Source organism: Neolamprologus brichardi, chromosome 3, assembly GCF_056152115.1.
Source record: "Neolamprologus brichardi isolate AB-2024 chromosome 3, ASM5615211v1, whole genome shotgun sequence".
NCBI classification, from domain to species: Eukaryota; Metazoa; Chordata; class Actinopteri; order Cichliformes; family Cichlidae; genus Neolamprologus; species Neolamprologus brichardi.
This window is the reverse complement of record NC_142106.1, coordinates 7,833,814-7,855,032: the sequence shown is the minus strand read 5'-3', so window position 1 is coordinate 7,855,032 and position 21,219 is coordinate 7,833,814. Positions and strand designations below refer to the sequence as shown.

Genomic DNA, 21,219 nt, shown 5'->3' with positions numbered 1-21,219 from the left:
GAGCTCTGACTTTTGTAAGCCTGGCTACAGTGCTGAAGAGAAACCTGGGGTTGTTCTTATTTTCTTCAATCAGTGACGAATAGTAAGATGTTCTGGCTTTGCGCAGGGCTTTCTTATAAAGCAGCAAACTGTTTCTCCAGGCTAAATGATGATCCTCTAAATTTGTGACACGCCATTTCCTCTCCAGCTTACGAGTCATCTGCTTTAGGCTACATGTTTGAGAATTATACCACGGAGTCAGGTACTTCTGATTTGAGGCCTTAGTTTTCACAGGAGCTACAGTATGCAGAGTCATACGTATTGAGGAGGTAAAATTATTAACAAGATAATCGACCTCTGATGGGGTAGCGTTCAGGTAGCTGCTCTGCTCCATGAGCATTGAAGATGTTAACAGTGGGTGGATTATATTCTTAAACTTAGTTAAACTCACTTAAACATTACGGCCTCCCCACCATTCAACAGGCCAGGAAGGAGAACAATAGAATATGTAAACATGCTGTTTTAGACAAGGTTTACAAATTTAAGCACAAAAATGACACTTTTAACCAAATCACTCCAACAGATCCCTCCCACCCTGACCTTTATGTGGTAGATTTCTTATCTGAAACAGTAATATTTCAGTGACTGTTGCTTATACCACAGGTTAATTCACTCTTCTGATCCCTGGTGGGAGAATCATCACCTCTGCCAACAAAGCCTGCTGGATGTTTGTTTGCAGGCTGATGATGGGACATCATGCTCTGCATCTCCAAAGTTTGATTGTTATTCATACACAGTAATGTGAAGTATGCTCATATCTAGTATAAGTGGACCAACCTGAGTCTGTTTGAGTCTGAATGTTGGATGTTGTGTATCTTGTGTTCTCTGGGCTTTGTTGTCCTCAGTCCTTTTGCAGGATTAGAAAACAAAACCAGGAGGCCCGTAAATGTTTCTTCTTGAGTTGGATGATGATATGACCGTGACACGGGATGCCACCTTTGGTCTTGTTATGAAACAAAGCTCAGGAAGAAGTGTGATTAAATGGTACCCACATGTGTGCTGCTGAGAAGGATGTACAGGGGTACCTGCAGCCAAATCCAAGCCTCTTGTTAGTTGCAGCTGCAGAACGCTATAGGACTGAGACAGCTGAGGCATCAAATGTTTGATTAAATGGATGAAAAAGAGAATTTTCTTCCCTATATTTATCACTTTTTAAAATCTTTAGCAACTTCAAGTCTGTCAGCATGTTGAGGTTACAGAAACAATGAAGGCAGCTTGACTTCATAGAGTTGTTTGCAGTTTTCTGCCATCATGATCTCCCCTGAAGTTTATCACTATTACCCAAGCAGTAAGTCCACAGTGTAATGATAACAGCAAATCCTTATTTGCCTAGTATCATGTTTTATGTTGTTAATACTCCTAGACTGTAGGGGGAGCTACAGTCTAGGAGTATTAACAACTGTAGGGGGAGCTAGATAGCTAGAGGAAGGTACCTCTGAGCGGACTGTGATGGCGAAGCTTTGTTTACATGTGAACCACAGTTCGATAAAATACCTTCTCTTCAAGTAATGGTGTCGTTCTTGAGAACCCACAACAACATAAAGAAACAAGACACACAGTACTGATAATGATGATTACGACATTGGTCACGGTGGCAGAATATGCAATATTAGACAACACAAGACCAAAATGGGGAAATGGATCCAAACCTTTCTTATCTTTCTTTTTTTCCATCCTGATGATCAGCAGAGCGTTTTGGGGTTTCAGAGATACTTCAGAAAAAACTGTAAGTGTTTAAAGTTACCTATTTCAGGTAATCTGACAGGTTGACTGAAGTCTGTGAAAACTCATCATATTAAATTAATTCAATGTGTTTTATCATCTGAATAGCCAAAACCTGTCAGACTTTATCTGACACAATATAAAGAAGAAAATCTACTCAATCAAAAAGACAAAATGTATTCCATTACTCGACTCTTATGAAACTAATTATTTGATGCTGTTCGTTCTCCTGCGTCTTTGTTCCTCACAAAGGTGGACAAAGTTCTCCAGAATAGCTTTGGTTTTATAGAAGCTACAGCAATATACACACAATATACATTTTTATACAGTGATATCCAGTGTTGAAAAGGTTACTTTTAAAATGTATTCCATTACAGAATACATGTCCCAAAATGTATTCTGTAACGTATTCCGTTACGTTACTCAATGAGAGTAACGTATTCGGAATACTTTGGATTACTTAATATATTATGCTGTTTACAACTACATGAATGTACTATTGCTGTGTAATTTATTACTGTTACTGAAGGTCCACGGCTCCGAACCGTAAAGGGACCTCTGGCTAATACGTTGTCGGGCTCGTAGCCGAAAACTAGCTTTACTTTGTTGTCTGGGTCAACTTTGCTAGCCAGAGACAGAGAGAGGCATTGAACGGCTGCTCCAAAGGAACTTATTGTTTTTGGAGCAAAACACGAACACGGTGTACAGTCGAGTCTTAATAGCTTACTTACAACTGGGCTCGTCAGGCACTCTTCTTGGCTGCAGTGGTTATTATTATATTTACATGCTTCCAGCTCCCGTTTTTGCTCGATGACAGCTCGTACTTTTCCTTTTTCTCCCTCCCTCGCTCACAGACACATAACGTGTATGGCAGTCCATTCTCCCTGCAGCACGGACTACGCTGCCTATGGTGCTACATTCTTTAGAGCTATACCGGTAGCATTCTGCCTATTAGCTTAGCACAACAACAACAAAAAGGCCTCTCTCACCCAGGAAACACGCAGAGAGAGAGCGTCACCCTGTAACCATGGCAACCATATCGCTGCCACCTGGAACAACAGCACGTAGCTGTCAAACAAAACCCAAACAGTCCTGACCCGCCACAATATGAAACAGGGAAGTACCGCCGTGTAATCCATTTATTTCAACAAAGTAACTGTATTCTAAATACCACCTTTTTAAACGGTAACTGTAACGGAATACAGTTACTCATATTTTGTATTTTAAATACGTAACGGCGGTACATGTATTCCGTTACTCCCCAACACTGGTGATATCATTTTAAAACACTCAGACCTGTGTTAGATTTCACTGCTTCTGTGTAACACACTTCATGATCGTCCTACACTCCAATCTACCAAATATCTGTCACATGACTTCCCTCACAGATGTTGAAGCAGAAGTGTGAAAAACAATTAAATTTAATCTCATGCAGTCAGGGTGTGTTTTTTGTGTGTTTTTTAGATGTGTTTTGTAGTCAATCTTCTGCACACTGTAGTTTTAACATACGAGACATCTAGCACCACATTGTTAAGGAGATGACAGCTTAAGGTTATTTAGCAAATAGAGCATATTTCTATTAGCATATATATAAATTCCCCACTCACCCCTGTGGGCGGTCAATCCTTCAAGCTCGGGTCCTCTACCAGAGGCCTGGGAGCTTGAGGGTCCTGCGCAGTATCTTAGCTGTTCCCAGGACTGCGCTCTTCTGGACAGAGATCTCTGATGTTATTCCCGGGATCTGCTGGAGCCACTCGCCTAGCTTGGGAGTCACCGCACCTAGTGCTCTGATTACCACGGGGACCACCGTCACCTTCACCCTCCACATCTTCTCGAGCTCTTCTCTGAGCCCTTGGTATTTCTCGAGCTTCTCGTGTTCCTTCTTCCTGATATTGCTGTCATTCGGAACTGCTACATCGATCACTACGGACGTCTTCTCATGTTTGTCTACCACCACTATGTCCGGTTGGTTAGCCACCACCATTTTGTCCGTCTGTATCTGGAAGTCCCACAGGATCTTAGCTCGGTCATTCTCCACCACCCTTCGGGGCATCTCTCATTTTGACCTCGGAGCTTCCAGGCCATATTCGGCACAGATGTTTCTGCATACTATGCCGGCCACTTGGTTATGGTGTTCCATGTATGACCTGCCTGCTAGAATCTTGCACCCTGCTGTTATGTGCTGGATTGTCTCAGGGGCATCTTTACACAGCCTGCACCTGGGGTCTTGCCTGGTGTGATAGACTCCAGCCTTTATGGATCTTGTACTCAGAGCTTGTTCTTGTGCTGCCATGATTAGTGCCTCTGTGCTTTCTTTCAGTCCAGCTTTGTCCAGCCACTGGTAGGATTTCTGGATATCAGCCACCTCCTCTATCTGCCGGTGGTACATACCGTGCAGGGGCCTGTCCTTCCATGACGGTTCCTCGCCTTCCTCCACTTTCTTGGGTTTCTGCTGCCTGAGGTATTCACTGAGCACGCTGTCAGTTGGGGCCATCTTCGTGATGTATTCATGGATATTCGTTGTCTCATCCTGGACTGTGGTGCTGACACTCACCAGTCCCCGGCCCCCTTCCTTCCGCTTAGCATACAGCCTCAGGGTGCTGGACTTGGGGTGAAACCCTCCATGCAAGGAGGTAATGTAAGGAGCTTTCTTGTCTTGATGTCAGCGGCTTCTATCCCCTCCTTTGGCCAGCCTATTACCCCAGCAGGGTACCTGATCACGGGAAGGGCGTACGTGTTGATGGCCCGGATCTTGTTCTTACTGTTCAGCTGACTCCTCAGGACTTGCCTGACCCTCTGCAGGTACTTGGTGGTTGCAGCTTTCCTAGCGGCCTCTTCATGGTTCCCATTCGCCTGCGGGATCCCCAGGTACTTGTAACTGTCCTCTATGTCTGCAATGTTGCCTTCTGGTAGTTTGATCCCGTCCGTTCTGACTACCTTCCCTCTCTTTGTTACCATCCGACTACACTTCTCCAGCCCGAACAACATTCCGATGTCATTGCTGTATATCCTGGTAGTGTGGATCAGTGAATCGATGTCTCGTTCACTCTTGGCATACAGCTTGATGTCATCCATGTACAGGAGGTGGCTGACAAATGCTCCATTCCGTAGTCGGTATCCGTAGCCAGTCTTGTCAATTATCTCACTGAGGGGGTTGAGGCCTATGCAGAACAGCAGTGGGGACAGGGCATCTCCTTGGTAGATCTTCAGCCAGTAGGCTTGAACCATGTCAGGGCTTGGTGCTGTCCAACTCTTTATACTGGAGACCCTTTCTTGGATATCTGCCACTGTGATGGTTACTGGACCCTGTTCGGCTTGGCTGGCTGGTTCCGTGGAGAACAGCTGGTTTATTCTCTTGCCTTCTTCTTCTTCTTCTCTGGTGTACCTCCTCAAGCGGCTGGCCAAGGCTGTGAGTCGTTGCTTGGCAGTTTCCAAGGCCTCAGGTATGGACAGCTTCCTGTACTTCTTAGGCACCTTCCTCATCGCGCCTTTCTGCAACTCCGATAGCTGGCTAACCTCCTTCCGTGCTACCTTGATCTTAGCCTCTAGCCTCCTTCTCCATCCATATATATATATATATATATATACTAGGGGAAGCTGGGATCAGATGAGACCGGAGCTTCGGACTGTCACAACAAATGAAAACTCAAAATAAACATGGCATCTGGCAACGAACTGTGTGTGTGTACGTGTGTGAAGTGCATCTCACAAAGAGTTTAGTTCTGAAAACAAGAATCACTGTAAGTCTACAACAGAAGACACTGGAGCTGTGATCAGTCCCAACAAGTTATTTTATAACAAAAGTGCAAACACAAAAATGCTGCTTTGCATTTAGGAGCTTCTGAAAAGCTGACTCTACCATAACCTTAAACTTAAATCTTGTAAACATCCCACTAAACATCTGTGTGGCCTGATGCTCTTTAAACGACTAAATACATTTAGTCACATTCAAAGAACTGCAAATGGCTTTGGCATTTTAAGGTATGCTTGATGTCTCCTACTGGAGATAATAATAGTTAAATAGTTAAATAAATAATAGATAAAAGTTATTCCTGAAATAATTGGTGTGCAAACCAAGACAAGGGTTCAGAGAAATACAGCAATTTGCTGTATTTCTCTGAACCCTTGTCTTGGTTTTTCCTCCATTGTTTTTTTTCTTAATCACCTTTTAATTAATTAATTAATTAATTAATCAGTCAATCACCTTTTTTGATTAAACACAACAATATTGGTGAAAAAAGGTGAAAATGCGTACCACACAGATCTTATGCATCACTGAATGTTGCCTCAACCTGCCACACAGTATGAATACTCCTCAAAATCTGAGCACGTTTGCGATGTCAATTTTAGCTCCAAGTTTCAACATGTTCATCACTGCATCAAACAACATAGCAAAACATGTCTGATCCTGTCTGTCTGACGGTGTAAAATAGTTGTGCTCCCCTGTCTCTGTGTCAGATGGTGTTTTCACAGCTGAAGTTAGTAACTTGGTGAAGTTAGTGTCTTGTATTTCTATCAGTACTTATTTCTGGATTTTTCTTTTTACTTTACTTTACTGTTTTACATGAATTAATTTAACACTTATGTCAGCTTTGGACTACTTCTAACTCAGAAAAGTGACTGAGAAAGAATAAAAATGTGATCTCATCTTGCTCTTTCCTCATCAAGATGAGCAGCAAGAAACTGAGGACTGTCCTGATACCCCGAGAACAGTAAGTGATCTGACACCGTCTGGTTTGTATAGTTCAAATTATTATTTAAGCAATGCGTTGCTAATATTAATTAGGTTACAATGATTGAATTGGCATTAAGATTCGTTTTACCTCATTTTGTTTTTTGACGATTTCACACAGAAGTTAATTGAGTAACTCATTTACTGAATGTTGGTTTGATTAAAATGAGAGAAAAGAAATTGCTTACAGTGAAGAAAAGGAGAAGAACCCAAGCATGTACAGACAAGCCTCCTCAAAGATAGGGTGTGTGCCTGTTTCAACGCTTTTTCAATCTCAGGACAGAACTAGACTAGACCTATATGTAGAGCATGTCTTTAATTTAATTCTAGTTTTAGGCTCCAACAATTTCAGCAGCTGTACTTCCTTCCTTTTTCTTTTTACTCAGTAAAGAATTCAAACGTTTTTTTCCATGTTTCCTCCGTATGTGTTTCTGCTGCTTCTTTGTCCTCACTGTAAACATGTACTGAGAGACTCCTGCACTGATGTTTCATAGGAAAGTCCAAACAGCCTCACTGGTTCTCCATAAAGAACAAAGATTTGCTCTCTGTTGCTCCAACACAACTTAAAGACAATCAAAGGTGGACAAAGTTCTCTGTGGTTTTATGGAGGCTACAGCTAAATGCTGCCTCCTCCATAGTACAATATACATTTTTATACAGTGACGTCATTTTGAAGTGCTTTGGCTGATGATGGTCTTTAGTGTGTAGCTGATTATTGATGATGAGATTATGAGGTTATGTTTGTGTTGTTCATTGTGTGTTGTGTTGATCATTCAAGAATTGAACCTGTTAAACATTCAGACTTGCTTTGGATTTCACTGCTTTAGTTATGACGCACTTATTTATGATCGTCCTACAGTCCGAAGTATCAAATGTCATGTGACTTCCTGAAACGAGATTGAAGCGAAGGTGTTGGGTTTGAGTAGCAGAAAAGACAAAACATTTAGTTTTATTTAGACCTGAATCGAATGAAGTCGAGATACTTGGGTCATTCACTGGAAATACTAACAGTCTCAGACATTTTTCACAATTAAAGTGTCGCTCAGCTGAACTTGAGAACGCGGACATGTCTGCTGTAACTGCGTCACTCGGCTCCACTTTGCTGTTTGTCGGCTTCTTCGTGTTTGTCTCTGCAGGTGAGGTTTAACCATTATAAACAAAAATATATTTGCTTCTGAGACAAAGAGAATGAACCTGTATTACAAGTCAACAATATTTCACAAAGAGTTAGTTTTATTTTGATTCAGAGGCCTGATAGACTCTGTGTAGATGTAACATCTGTGGCTGTAATCCAGCTGTGACAGAGACAAAGAAGTGTAATGTGTGTGTCAGTGAGATGTGTTGTAGTGTCAGGAGTCTGTATACAGCTACAAAGCTTTTTGTTCAGTGTATACAAACAGCTGTAGCTCCATAAAGGCAGCATGCAGAGACTCACAGTGTCTTATAATGAGAGGGCTGGTTCCTGTCACAGCAATTTTACTTAATTTTACTGCTGAAGAGCATGAGCATTTATTGAATGCAAAATCATACTTTTGTTGTATAAACATTGCCTTGGTTTGTCTTTTAGTCACTTGCGTATTCAAATTTTTAATGCCAAAATTGGGTTTTATCTGACAGACATGTCTTGTCCCTTTTCTCAAGAATTACTTAAATATGCATTGAAACAAACCGGTTGCAATATTATTCCAAAATAAATCAACTTCAACTTAAAATAAATTAAAATGTTTTAATCTTCTGTCAACATTGTGCAATTTCAAAATATAAGCATGCTTCAAAAACATGAAAATATAAATAACATTTGTGCTTTTAACTAATATTATAATAATAACAAGTCAAAACATTCACCATTTTGCCAGAGCTGGATGTTTCGCATCTTTTCTTGGCAACAATCCTGTTCATGTTTTTAGGTTCTGTGTTTTGGAGATTCTCAGGATGGACCACAAGTGTTTATCAGTGTTAATATTCATTAACACAACATGACACAATCTTTGTTGCGTTTAGACTCATTTTCATTAGCATTGACTGAACCTTTTCGATCGCCTGTATTATTGTTGTTTCCTACCGTAAAATGATTGTTTTTATGCATTAATAAGCATTATATTTACAACTGACTGACTGAAACACCACTGATGACCGATCTGAGCGAGATCAGCAGTCTCACTTTCTACAGTTTCTCTCACTGATCGCTTGCTGTTGAAGTGATCAGTTGTACTTTGACCTTTAACCTCTCTTCTCTGTGTTGTATCCTCTTTCAGAACCAAAATCCATCACAGCTGAGTCTGGACAGGACGTCACTCTGACATGTCGAGCTCCAAAAAAGGAGATCATAGTTGTAGAGTGGAGCCGAGCTGACCAGGGAGATAAATATGTGCTTTTGTACCGAGATGGGAAGTTTGTTCCAGACGACCAGCATCCATCTTTTAAGAACCGGGTGGATCTGCAGGACAGACAGATGAAGGATGGAGACGTGTCTTTGATTCTGAAGGATGTGACGATTAATGATGCTGGAACATACAACTGTGGTGTCGTCCAGATAGGAACAACGCATTTGAATCTCATCAGCATCATCTACCTTCATGTTGTTCCTCCAGGTGAGTGAGTAGAGTTGAGTGTGTGTGTGATCAGAGGTGAAGCTGCTTCCTGGTTGTTGATGTTTGTTTCTAAAGATGTTGTTGATGAGACTTTGTAGAAAGCAGCTGGTCTGAGTGATGTGATCAGAGTGCAGTAGATAATGTCTGACAGCAGTTTGAAGAGGAAATGGATTCTGTTCTGTTCTTCACTCATCACCTACCTGACAGCTGACACCTCACACCTGTTTCTCACCTGCAGGTCAGACAGGAGGACAAGAGAAGGATGGAGGGAAGAAGGAGGATTTACCTGTTGTATTGATGTGCTTCTTGTTGCTGCTGTTATTGCTTTCTTGATCTACAGAAAATATAGAAAAGGCTCAGTATTCTGTTGGACATCAGCCTGTTTCAGGCGTCTCAGGGCTTCGTACAGATAACTGTGAGACTCCTGCTGCTATTTCAAACCATTAGTGTTGACTTTCAGAATGTGGAAAGAAAGTGAGATTCAGCTTTGGCGTTCAAATATGTCCCGAATTTAGTTTCAGGTAACACTTTGTAATAACCATTATTAATAAATTATGAATTGCTATTTAACCTTAAGTTCATCAAAGTTATCATTAAACAATAAAATCAGAATTCATAGACAACAAACATTAACTCTATGTATTAATGTTTACTGCTGGTCCTGTCCTGGTGTACTAAACCTCACACTCAGTGACAGCTGGGATCGGCTCCAGTCCTGTTGAACTGAATTTCACCAGCGAATGAGAAACTAGAAGGAAATTTACTTCTTCACAAATAGTTGGTTTAGAAACAAGATCCAACTTTTACCAAAACGTCCAGATAATCCTCACATTTGTTGTTTATGAAAGCATGTACTGTATAAGTAGGCAGATTGCTCGTACTCGTTACATTGTGTATTTACATTTATTAGACAGGGTTATGAGAAAGTTTCACAATACTTAATTTTTCATTTCATCAAACCTGTTCAGACTATGTTAGTTTGTCTCTCTGAGCTCTCTGTCAGCGACTCTGTGATCTACAGTGTCATTTTTCACAGGATTAATTAACACCATTTAAAACAGTATTACAAAGTTAACATCAACTTAAATTAGCGTTACAATACAGCTTCTTTACACTGTGCAAGAATTCAATGTACACGATTTTACAGTTTTGTAAAATATTATATACACGTGCAATATATTTGTTTCATCTTTATGTTCAGCAGCTGTTTGTAAGATCAAAGTTATTCTGTGAGGATTGAGCTGCACAAACTGTTGCTTGGGTAGAGATCTGCTGTTACAGAATAATTAGAGTCACTGACTAAATCAAATGACATGACAAACACTGTATAAAATAATCTGAACAACAAAGCAAATACTGTGAATTATAGGGAATCAATAATCGGAGTGTGAATGATGATCTGCTACAGTTGAAAGACATCTCAAACAAATTTTGTTACATAAAATTAGGTAGAGCTTTTTTCCTTTGACATGTTTTTGGGTTTTGTGGTCTTTTCTTTCTTTATATTCTTCACCTTTAGATGATGTTACTTTTTAACTGAATAAATAAGTTTGTGGATGTTTTTAAGTGAAGCCAGTTTATCAAATTTTACAGTTTGCAAAGTATTCTGGGCAATAAACTTAAACTTTATAGTTGCAGAGTCAGATATTCATTTCTCTAAATCTGTATCACAAAGCGTATTACATATTTGTTGCTTTGAAGCAAGTCATTTTATTATTGTATTATCAGTATTGTAATGGTCTTCATCAACGTTGTTTTTTTCATGCTTTTTTGTTTTTGCTTCCATTTGTAACTTTTGAATGTTTCATGTAAAGTTTGTCATGAGCAACAACAAATAATTCCACAAAATAAAACCAGAAAAATGTCCATTATACACAGAGCCTTGATCAAATTTCAACTTTATCAAAAATCACATGATCAGCAGCCTTTATCATTGAAAGTAATCTCCCTCTTGTTTTCTGAACTCCGTTCCTGCTTCTTCATCTCTGAAAATCATCATCACACATTCGCCCTGTTTCACCCTGTTGCACCTTTGGCCAACAGACATACAGATTGTGATCCAAACCACACAGAAACTTGTGTGTGTGTGTGTGTGTGTGTGTGTGTGTGTGTGTGTGTGTATGTGTGGTGACAGAACTGTTGAGCTGGTAGAAAAGTTCCAAAAATGTGATATATGAAATATGATAAATTCATGGCAGGGATTAAAAGTGATGCGTGTTGGAAGGACTACATATATCAGAATAATAACATCAGAAGATGACCTTCTCATAGATTTATTGTCCCAATGTGATCTAAGGAAGACCAGCCTGGACTCATGATGCAGAAAGAATCCTTATATTTACATTTGTTCACAGTTTCAAATTACATTCGCTAACGCTCCGCCATCATTTTATCGCTTGTTGTCTCAGTGACATGCACTCACTATATCCATTGATTGTGCAATATTATTTTCTTTTTCAGTTTACAAAATGCACGTTTTATGTAACTGAAACCTTTAATTAATTAATTAAATGTATTTATTTATCTGCGCTAAAGAAAATTAAGTTATAGACTTTATTTATATGAAATGTGTGCGTGTCTGATGCATTTTAACCATACATAATGGATATTACCCCATTGATATCCCTAAGATAATTTCTCTAGATCCGTGCATGTCTGTAAGAAAGCCATCAGAAACTTGAAGATTGTACAGCAGACTGATCACAACACACCTCAAAGCTGTGACTAACACTGGACGTGAACCAGAGCTTATATTTGATTTTCTTGATTTTACAACTGCACTCTTCAAACACTCCTCCATCATGTGTAAAATTAAAAGTGAAACCAATAAGACCACTGAGCTCATCCTCCTTCTTGTCTACAAAAGAAAGTGAAACTACTGAGCTTATCCTCCATCTTATGATATTTTAATACAGGAAAAAAATTGATTAAAATTGAAAGAATAACAGGAAGGTATTTGAGTCTGATAATAAAGAAAACTTAGAGTAATGAAACTTTATTCAATACAAGCATCACGAGGCTTTATTTGGTCGTCACTGCTAAAAACTGATTCTGAAGTATGATTTCACTAACTCTGAGGATCTAGCAACCTTGACAGTTGTTGCATTTAAAAAACAACTCTAACCTCCACATTTCAACTTTTTTCTCAAAAGACATTTTCGACTTTAATTGAGAAATTTTGACTTTCTTCTCAAAATGCTCATCAATATTTTTTTTATAATGTGGGCTTTTCACTACGTACTTTTGTTATATTGCATGTATGATCATCCCGCCCATACGATGTAAAACGTCCTGTGGACTTTCAACTTCCTTAAGAGTAGTGATGACCAAATGAAGCTTTCTGAAGATTGCAATTGAAAAAAGGTTCATTCCAAACTTTCCAACACAGTCCTCTTTGGTGACATCTGGTGGCCAAAAGTATAAAAAGCAGCTTGAATCTAAAACTGGAAATGAACTGCTTCGTTATGATTGTCCACTCTGCAGAGCTGAGTTGCAGAGCTGAGTTGCCAGCTTCTGTTTGATATGATGTGGCATTTCTGTGAGACATCAGGGTACCGTTGTGGGGCTTTCAACATGTATTTTTTGGATAAAAATGTTGTATCTATTTGATGAATAAATAATTTTGTTTAAACATGTGCCATGCTGTGTTCTCTCTTTGCTTGTGTCTTATTGATTTTTTAAATAGTAATAATAATAATAATAATAATAATAATAATAATAATAATAATAATAATAATACAACAACCTCTAATAATAGGTTGGCAGTATGCTTTTTTTTTAACAATTTAACGACTCTCTTGTCTCTAATCATGTCGCACACCTTTTTCGCTTTCTCCCGCACAAAATCACCAAAACACAGCACAAAACCCGCCAATATTGAGTCACTTCCTTATAAACCACCTAACCAGTTACGAAGCAACAGTGACTCTGATCACGTGACCCTTCGTAAACAGAGCTCCATACTTGTGAGACGAGTCGGACATTTCAGGATCGAGCGAGTAAAACTTTATTTAAATCTTAAATTTAATCTCGTGGAGTCCGATTTTAAAATCAGGTTGTTTAATTCACAGAAAATAGCAACAGACATGTAGACCAAGCTACGTGTCGGATCAGACAAACTAACAGTCAGATCAACAGAAGTACGGAATACGGAAATGGTTTTTCTAACTGCGTCGCTCTGCTCCACTTTGATGTTTGTCGGAGTTTTCGTGTTTGTCTCAGCAGGTGAGGTTTACCTGTTAGAAATCTCACAGTTTGGGGGCGAATTGGTAACAAGTAAACCACACTGACAGTCACGTGTATTCTCTAATAATTACTTTCATATTGATTCAGTTTGTCCGTCTGCAAAGGAGAAACGAGTCTGGGTGGATTCAATGTGTCTGTTGGCTGTAATCCAGCTGTGACAGACACAAAGAAGTGTAATGTGTGTGTCAGTGTGATGTGTTGTAGTGTCAGGAGTCAGTATGCAGCTACAAAGCTTTTTGTTCAGTGTATACAAACAGCTGTAGCCACATAAAGGCAGCAGAGACTCACAGTGTCTGAATTGTTGATGATTGACAGTGAATATTTTAACAATTTAAAAATAACGGCAAGCTGCGACTGTAAAGTGTGTTTCAGCATATGAGGCTGTTTCACTTAGTTAGTAGTTATAAAATAAAATACTCAAAAATGCAAAAACTGATATATTTGTTGTCATAGGTGTAGAGGTTTCCAGCTGTTCTGTAGCAAACATACAAATGTTTGGGCTCCAGCATACCTACACACCAGTACCTTTGGTAAACTTGGGGCTGTGGCTCAGAAGGTAGAGCAGGTTATCTTCTAAAAGTTAGTGGTTTTTCCTCCATGCCAAAGTATCTTTGGGCAAGATGCTAAAGACTTGCTCCTAATGTGTTAATGGGAGTGTGAATGTTGGATAGAAAGCACATAGACACAGAAAACAGTGATTGTATGTGTTTTTATTGTGTTGGACATGGTGGATATTTTGGAATACGGTGACCAATTTGTAAATTGAAATTGTAAATTGGGATTTTTCAAATGATTGATTCCAGGGTGACAAACACAAAGAGTTTGGTGATTTCTATCCACGTTTGAAATATTTTATACTCCCAGTCAAATGTTAAAGAAAAAAACATTGTGTTTAAATGAAATCTTTCTGAGGATAATTGTACTTTGACCTTTAACCTCTCTGCTCTGTGTTGTTTCCTCTTTCAGACCAGAAAAACATCACAACTGAGTCTGGACAGGACGTCAGTCTGCCATGTCGAGCTCCAAACAACAACATCATAGTGTTAGAGTGGACGAGAGCTGAATACGGAGCTAATTATGTATTTTTGTACCGGGATGGTCGTTTTGATCCAGCCAACCAGCATCCATCTTTTAAGAACCGGGTGGAACTGCAGGACAGACAGATGAAGGATGGAGACGTGTCTGTGATTTTGAAGGATGTGACGATTAATGATGCTGGAACATACAAGTGTGGTGTTTTCATGAGAGAAACACGCTTATGGCAGCTCAGCATCATCTACCTGACTGTTGTTGATCCTCCAGGTGAGTGAGTAGAGTTGAGTGTGTGTGTGATCAGAGGTGAAGCTGCTTCCTGGTTGTTGATGTGTGTTTGTTGTATGGATGAGCTGGTGGATGTCAGAGGTAGACAGATGTTTCTCCAGCTGTTGTCTTTGTGGCTGGTAGTCTAGAGTTGTAGAGCAGCATTGTTTGGGTAAGGTTAGAGCAGAAACAAAGACATTTATGAATCCGTCTCTTCTTCTCTTGCTCTCTAACTCGTCTGTAAACATGTGTGGGGAAACTCAATGTTAAAGCCTACAGCTGGAGGGGGAGGGGAGGGGTGAAGCTGGTGGTTGTGAGTCTGTGAAAGTGAATCCTGCCGGTGCCATAGCTGTGAAAACGTACTTAGTGCAGACACAAAACGTCCATCAGCTTCAAAGTGTGTCAGAAAAATGTCCACATGGTGACTGATGGATGAGAGAGGTCCCATTTTTGTTGTTGTGCACAAATCATTGAACAACACAAACACTTAGAGCTGCTTTCAGTGCTGCCTGTTTTGTTACTGCACACATTTCTGATGGTCCTACAGTCCAACGTAGCAAACATCTCCCTGAAGCCTCTTCTTAGAGACCAAAGGTTGGATCAGAGCGAGCAGCTGAAAGGACACATCTATGAATGCAGTCAGAGACTTTCTCACAACCTCACACTTCATCTCATCACATTTAAACTCAGGTTTCCTAATGGTCAGTTATGATAAAAACATCAGCAGTACAAGAATCACAGTGATATCTACTGTAACTGTGTCACTCTGCTTGAAATTCAGCTGGTATAAACTAAATGGTGTTTATATCAGAGATAAAGATGATCATCCTGTTTGCATGTTAATAATATTTCTCTAATAATTATTTTCATATTGACTGAGTTTTTGTCCCTTAACATCTGTAATCCAGCTGTGGCAGAGACAAAGAAGTGTAATGTGTGTGTCAGTGTGATGTGTTGTAGTTTCAGGAGTCAGTATGCAGCTACAAAGCTTTTTGTTCAGTGTACACAAACAGCTGTAGCTCCATAAAGGCAGCATGCAGAGACTCACAGTGTCTTATAATGAGAGGCTGCTTTCTCTCACACATTATGTTCACTTATTATCAGCACATGTTGTTGTTCTGTGGAAGCTAACATCTTGTAGTTTCTGACACTTTGCATGTTTAGCATGAGGCTAAAATTCCCCCTCAGTGGGTCACTGGTGACCTGCTGGATGTTCAGAGGTTCATTAAATCCAACATGACTAAAAACTCAAATGTCAAAGGAAACAAACAAAATATTTAATGAGCAGTTGTACTTTGACCTTTAACCTCTCTGCTCTGTGTTGTTTCCTCTTTCAGACCAGAAGATCATCACAGCTGAGTCTGGACAGGACGTCACTCTGACATGTCGAGCTCCAAACAACAACATCATAGTTGTAAAGTGGAGCAGAGCTGACCTGAGAGATGAATATGTACTTTTGTACCAGGATGGGCACTTTGATCCAGCCAACCAGCATCCATCTTTTAAGAACCGGGTGGATCTGCAGATGAAGGATGGAGACGTGTCTTTGATTCTGAAGGATGTGACGATCAAAGATGCTGGAACATACGAGTGTTATGTTATGTGTGGTGTCTTCATGGCAGAAACAGACTCGTGGAAGCTCATCAACATCACCCTGATTGTTGTTCCTCCAGGTGAGTGAGTAGAGTTGAGTGTGTGTGTGATCAGAGGTGAAGCTGCTTCCTGGTTGTTGATGTGTGTTTGTTGTATGGATGAGCTGGTGGATGTCAGAGGTAGACAGATGTTTCTCCAGCTGTTGTCTTTGTGGCTGGTAGTCTAGAGTTGTAGAGCAGCATTGTTTGGGTAAGGTTAGAGCAGAAACAAAGACATTTATGAATCCGTCTCTTCTTCTCTTGCTCTCTAACTCGTCTGTAAACATGTGTGGGGAAACTCAATGTTAAAGCCTACAGCTGGAGGGGGAGGGGAGGGGTGAAGCTGGTGGTTGTGAGTCTGTGAAAGTGAATCCTGCCGGTGCCATAGCTGTGAAAACGTACTTAGTGCAGACACAAAACGTCCATCAGCTTCAAAGTGTGTCAGAAAAATGTCCACATGGTGACTGATGGATGAGAGAGGTCCCATTTTTGTTGTTGTGCACAAATCATTGAACAACACAAACACTTAGAGCTGCTTTCAGTGCTGCCTGCTTTGTTACTGCACACATTTCTGATGGTCCTACAGTCCAACGTAGCAAACATCTCCCTGGAGCCTCTTCTTAGAGACCAAAGGTTGGATCAGAGCGAGCAGCTGAAAGGACACATCTATGAATGCAGTCAGAGACTTTCTCACAACCTCACACTTCATCTCATCACATTTAAACTCAGGTTTCCTAATGGTCAGTTATGATAAAAACATCAGCAGTACAAGAATCACAGTGATATCTACTGTAACTGTGTCACTCTGCTTGAAATTCAGCTGGTATAAACTAAATGGTGTTTATATCAGAGATAAAGATGATCATCCTGTTTGCATGTTAATAATATTTCTCTAATAATTATTTTCATATTGACTGAGTTTTTGTCCCTTAACATCTGTAATCCAGCTGTGGCAGAGACAAAGAAGTGTAATGTGTGTGTCAGTGTGATGTGTTGTAGTTTCAGGAGTCAGTATGCAGCTACAAAGCTTTTTGTTCAGTGTATACAAACAGCTGTAGCTCCATAAAGGCAGCATGCAGAGACTCACAGTGTCTTATAATGAGAGGCTGCTTTCTCTCACACATTATGTTCACTGATTATCAGCACATGTTGTTGTTCTGTGGAAGCTAACATCTTGTAGTTTCTGACACTTTGCATGTTTAGCATGAGGCTAAAATTCCCCCTCAGTGGGTCACTGGTGACCTGCTGGATGTTCAGAGGTTTGTTAAATCCAACATGACTAAAAACTCAAATGTCAAAGGAAATAAAGAAAATATTTAAAGTCAATCATTCTGATCATAATTGTACTTTGACCTTTAACCTCTCTGCTCTGTGTTGTTTCCTCTTTCAGTCAAGAAAATAATCACAGCTGAGTCTGGACAGGACGTCACTCTGACATGTCGAGCTCCAAACAACAACATCATAGTTGTAGAGTGGAGCAGAGCTGACCTGGGAGATGAAAATGTCCTGATTTATGACGATGGGAAGTTTGTTCCAGATAACCAGCATCCATCTTTTAAGAACCGGGTGGATCTGCAGGACAGACAGATGAAGGATGGAGACGTGTCTTTGATTCTGAAGGATGTGACGACTACTGATGATGGAACATACATGTGCCGTGTTTTTATAGGAGCACGGACATGGAAACTCGTCAGCATCATTAACCTGAATGTTCCTCCAGGTAAGTCTGTACAGTTTAGACACTGCTTCACCATTGTTTGACACAGTGACGTCACAAATATGAGCGCTTACTCTGCTGCCATTTTTAAAAATAAGATTGTGGCTGCAGTTTTGTGTCAGATGTCCTTTTTTAAATCAAAGCACAGAAAATTCCACCAGCAGGTAAATCTTCACTAAACCGTCACCTTTATTTTTTACTTAACCTCCTGCACATGGATTCTGTTCTGTTCTTCACTCATCACCTACCTGACAGCTGACACCTCACACCTGTTTCTCACCTGCAGGTCAGACAGGAGGACAAGAGAAGGATGAAGACAACAAAGACAGAAGGAAGGAGGCTGGATCTGTTGGGCTGATAGTTGGCCTGAGTGTTTCTGCTGTGCTTTTTATTTTTATTGTCATTCTTGGTTTTCTGATCTACAGAAAAATCAAACATCAACCTTCAAAAGAGCATCCTGCTGATCAACACAGCAAACAGCCTCTTCAGACTTAAAAGCAATTTCAGATTTGGTGTTTAAAACTGCATGGACTTGTAACTATTTCATTCACCACAACAGCCCATTATCAAACAGAAACTGACAGTTCAGTTCTGTACAGTAAAAGCTTTAAATGTTAGCCTGACCCAACTTAAGGCTTTCTGATTAAAGGTTAAAAGCAAAGTTGTCACTAAGTAAATAGAATACTGTTTATAGTCTAAGGAGCTTCGTAAGAAAAGGGAAGTATCTGGACTTCTTTAGGTTTCTTTAAGACGTTTCACCTCTCATCCAAAAAGGTTCAGTTCTAAAGAGAAAATGGTGAAGAGACCCCCCGCCCCATTTTCTATAATTTTTATTATTCATTTATATATATATATATATATATATATATATATATATATATATATATATATATATATATATATATATATATATATATATATATATATATATATATATATATATATATATATATATATATATATATATATATATATATATATAATGAATAATAAAAAAAATACACATATATAATACACATGTAGTCTATTGATTGCTAGATAGTGGAAAAGGGGTGGGATTAAATAGGCTTATGCTTCTTCCTGCTCCTTTTAGAACATGAAAGTTATTTGTAGTTGTGGTTGCTCGTTTTCCTTTTGTTTTGCTTTGTTCATTTGTCTCTTTTAATTCTATGTTGTTGTACTTTTTTTAACATGTTCAAAATAAAGATTCAATCAATCTTCTTTTTTTCGGTACCGGTACTACTTTTATTTTGTTGTATTTATCCGCGACACCTTAAAGGCCGGTCCTTAAAAATATTGTCAGGCATAAACCGGTCTGTGGCGCACAAAAGGTTGGGGACCGCTGGTCTAGACCACAATACTAAATTTTACTCTACAAGGGCCTGATATCCTCTTCTTGGATGAGAAGACTTGTTACTTTGGCCTTAATGTGGATTATTTTGTTGTTCTGGTGCAGTTTTCATGTTTTTTGGGGTTGTTGGACATTTAAGTTGTCCTAAGATGATTCGTTTGAATTTTCACGGGATGGAAATATCTAAAGTACAGATTTGTGTAGCTGCAGTGAGAGCGAGTGTTGGTGTGGACGTCCAACTACCTGCAGAGTCTGCAGAGAATTTACTTTACAGTGACCCAACTGTGCAGCCAGGCAGGGCACTTCAAAGAAGTCCAACAGGAAGGACTGTGTCTGTGTCTACAGCAGAGTCTAATCCTGGCTTTGTAGCTACATACAGATATAAGCTTAATGATGTCAACTTCTTCATGCTCTGCTTCTCTTCATCTTTTCGGTGTCAATAAAGGTTTTCATGTAAACCTCCTGAATGTTCTGTTATTTCACTGTTTTTAACTGGTAATAGCAAACATGAATATTTGGTCATTTCTTCTAGTTGTATATAATTACAAATTCAACATTTTGTTTGTGTAACCATGGGGCTGTCAAGAGTAGATTATTGTGTCCCAATTGACAGTACTGTATTATATTTATTTATTTACAAAGCATATTTTATTTATTACTCCCACCTGTCTGAAGCACTCATTGAGTATCACTCCACAGTTTCATTGGAAAGCAGAGAGCTGAAGTGTTTTGGTATCTTATACACTATAATCTTACGGGACTTGGCTCACTTTACCTCCTGAAACAGCACAGATGTCCTCCTATTACGCCTCTCTGTAAAGTTTGAAATGGCCACAAAATAGATTGAAAGTCTGCTGCCACCTCCTGGTAAAACTGGGCGTTACAACATCATAGTGGCCTTGTTCTGCATTCCCTTATCAGATACCTCATAATGCCAATAATCACAACCTCTGGCACCCTTCATCAAAGTGAACAAAAATGATCAGACAGGCTTTTGCTTTCCTTTTTCTTATTTTATACATCCGAGTAGACCTCACTATTTTTCCTCGATACAAATTCATGGTAAGCTTCATATAAGCTTCTATATCCTTCCTTATTTTTATGCACGTTAAAATTCCCTTAGTGTCTATTTTCCCTTTAATAATTACAACATGTGCACATTTTTTTATTTTCCAACTTGCACCAGTCTCTTAGCTCTCTTGCTCTGAAATTCAAGAGCTCATTAACATCTCTACGCAATGATGCATTAATTTCCCCAATTTTAGTCTTTCAGTCAGTTTAATTGTGTTTACGGACTTTCCACTTTTTTTTATTTTAGAAGAATGTCTCAGCCTCTTTTCTTGCACTTAAGTTAGTCATTTCCCAGTTATCTAGCCCACTTCCAATATTGCCAGAGCTGCTGTCCAAGTTCTTCCTTTTACATTTACCTGAGTGTTCCTCTCCGTGTTTATCATTGCAGTCTTTGCACTCTTTTGCCCACCCATCCTGGTGTTGTGTCAAAATGTGATTGTCCATCAAGTCATTTCTGATGGCTTTTTTGGTCGTTATTTATTTTTCAATGTGTGATATATCTCTGCTTGTATTGGTAAATAGACTGTAGTCAATAGGAGATAGGAAGATGTTATAAATAAAAATAACATAATGTGAGTTGCTTTCAAAAAATCCCAGGGATGAACAACAAAAAAATAACAACTATTTCAAAAACAACTTTATGGTTCTGTATGTAACGACATTATAATGAATCCCGTCCTTTTCAGGCTGAACTCTGATTTTATGTTTGTTGAAAAATATATTTTTAATGTCACTGCGCCTTTTAAGACATACAAATAAAGGAAATCTAAATGTCACTTTACCAGAAAAAACTGATTGTGGCTTTTCCTTTTTTGACACGA

General features: G+C 39.3%; 3 protein-coding genes across 4 annotated transcripts in view; all 3 read left to right on the top strand.

Moving 5' to 3' along the window:
• LOC102795541 (myelin-oligodendrocyte glycoprotein-like) overlaps positions 1-18,780 on the top strand; it is a 56,019-nt gene extending 37,239 nt beyond the window's left edge. The window contains exons 3-4 of the mRNA XM_087832045.1: positions 15,966-16,301; positions 18,263-18,780. Of these exons, the coding sequence (XP_087688171.1) occupies positions 15,966-16,301; positions 18,263-18,471 (545 nt within the window). The 3' untranslated portion in view covers positions 18,472-18,780. The remainder of the gene's footprint in view (positions 1-15,965; positions 16,302-18,262) is intronic.
• Positions 6,230-10,287, top strand: LOC148103344 (butyrophilin-like protein 2). 2 transcript variants are annotated; one of them, XM_087832162.1, is made up of 3 exons: positions 7,404-7,629; positions 8,749-9,084; positions 9,323-10,287. In XM_087832162.1, the coding sequence occupies exons 1-3, from the start codon at positions 7,560-7,562 to the stop codon at positions 9,415-9,417; spliced, it is 501 nt and encodes a 166-aa protein (XP_087688288.1). In that variant the 5' UTR covers positions 7,404-7,559; the 3' UTR covers positions 9,418-10,287. The 2 variants fall into 2 exon arrangements, 1 of the variants encoding a protein (XP_087688288.1); XR_015716802.1 differs by lacking the exons at positions 7,404-7,629; positions 9,323-10,287 and adding an exon at positions 6,230-6,473 and having other exon boundaries at positions 8,749-8,878.
• On the top strand, positions 13,034-14,639 carry LOC148103343 (myelin-oligodendrocyte glycoprotein-like). The gene is made up of 2 exons (XM_087832172.1): positions 13,034-13,308; positions 14,296-14,639. Exons 1-2 carry the CDS (start codon positions 13,239-13,241, stop codon positions 14,637-14,639), a joined length of 414 nt encoding a protein of 137 aa, XP_087688298.1. The 5' UTR covers positions 13,034-13,238.
• Positions 18,781-21,219: the final 2,439 nt, after the last annotated feature.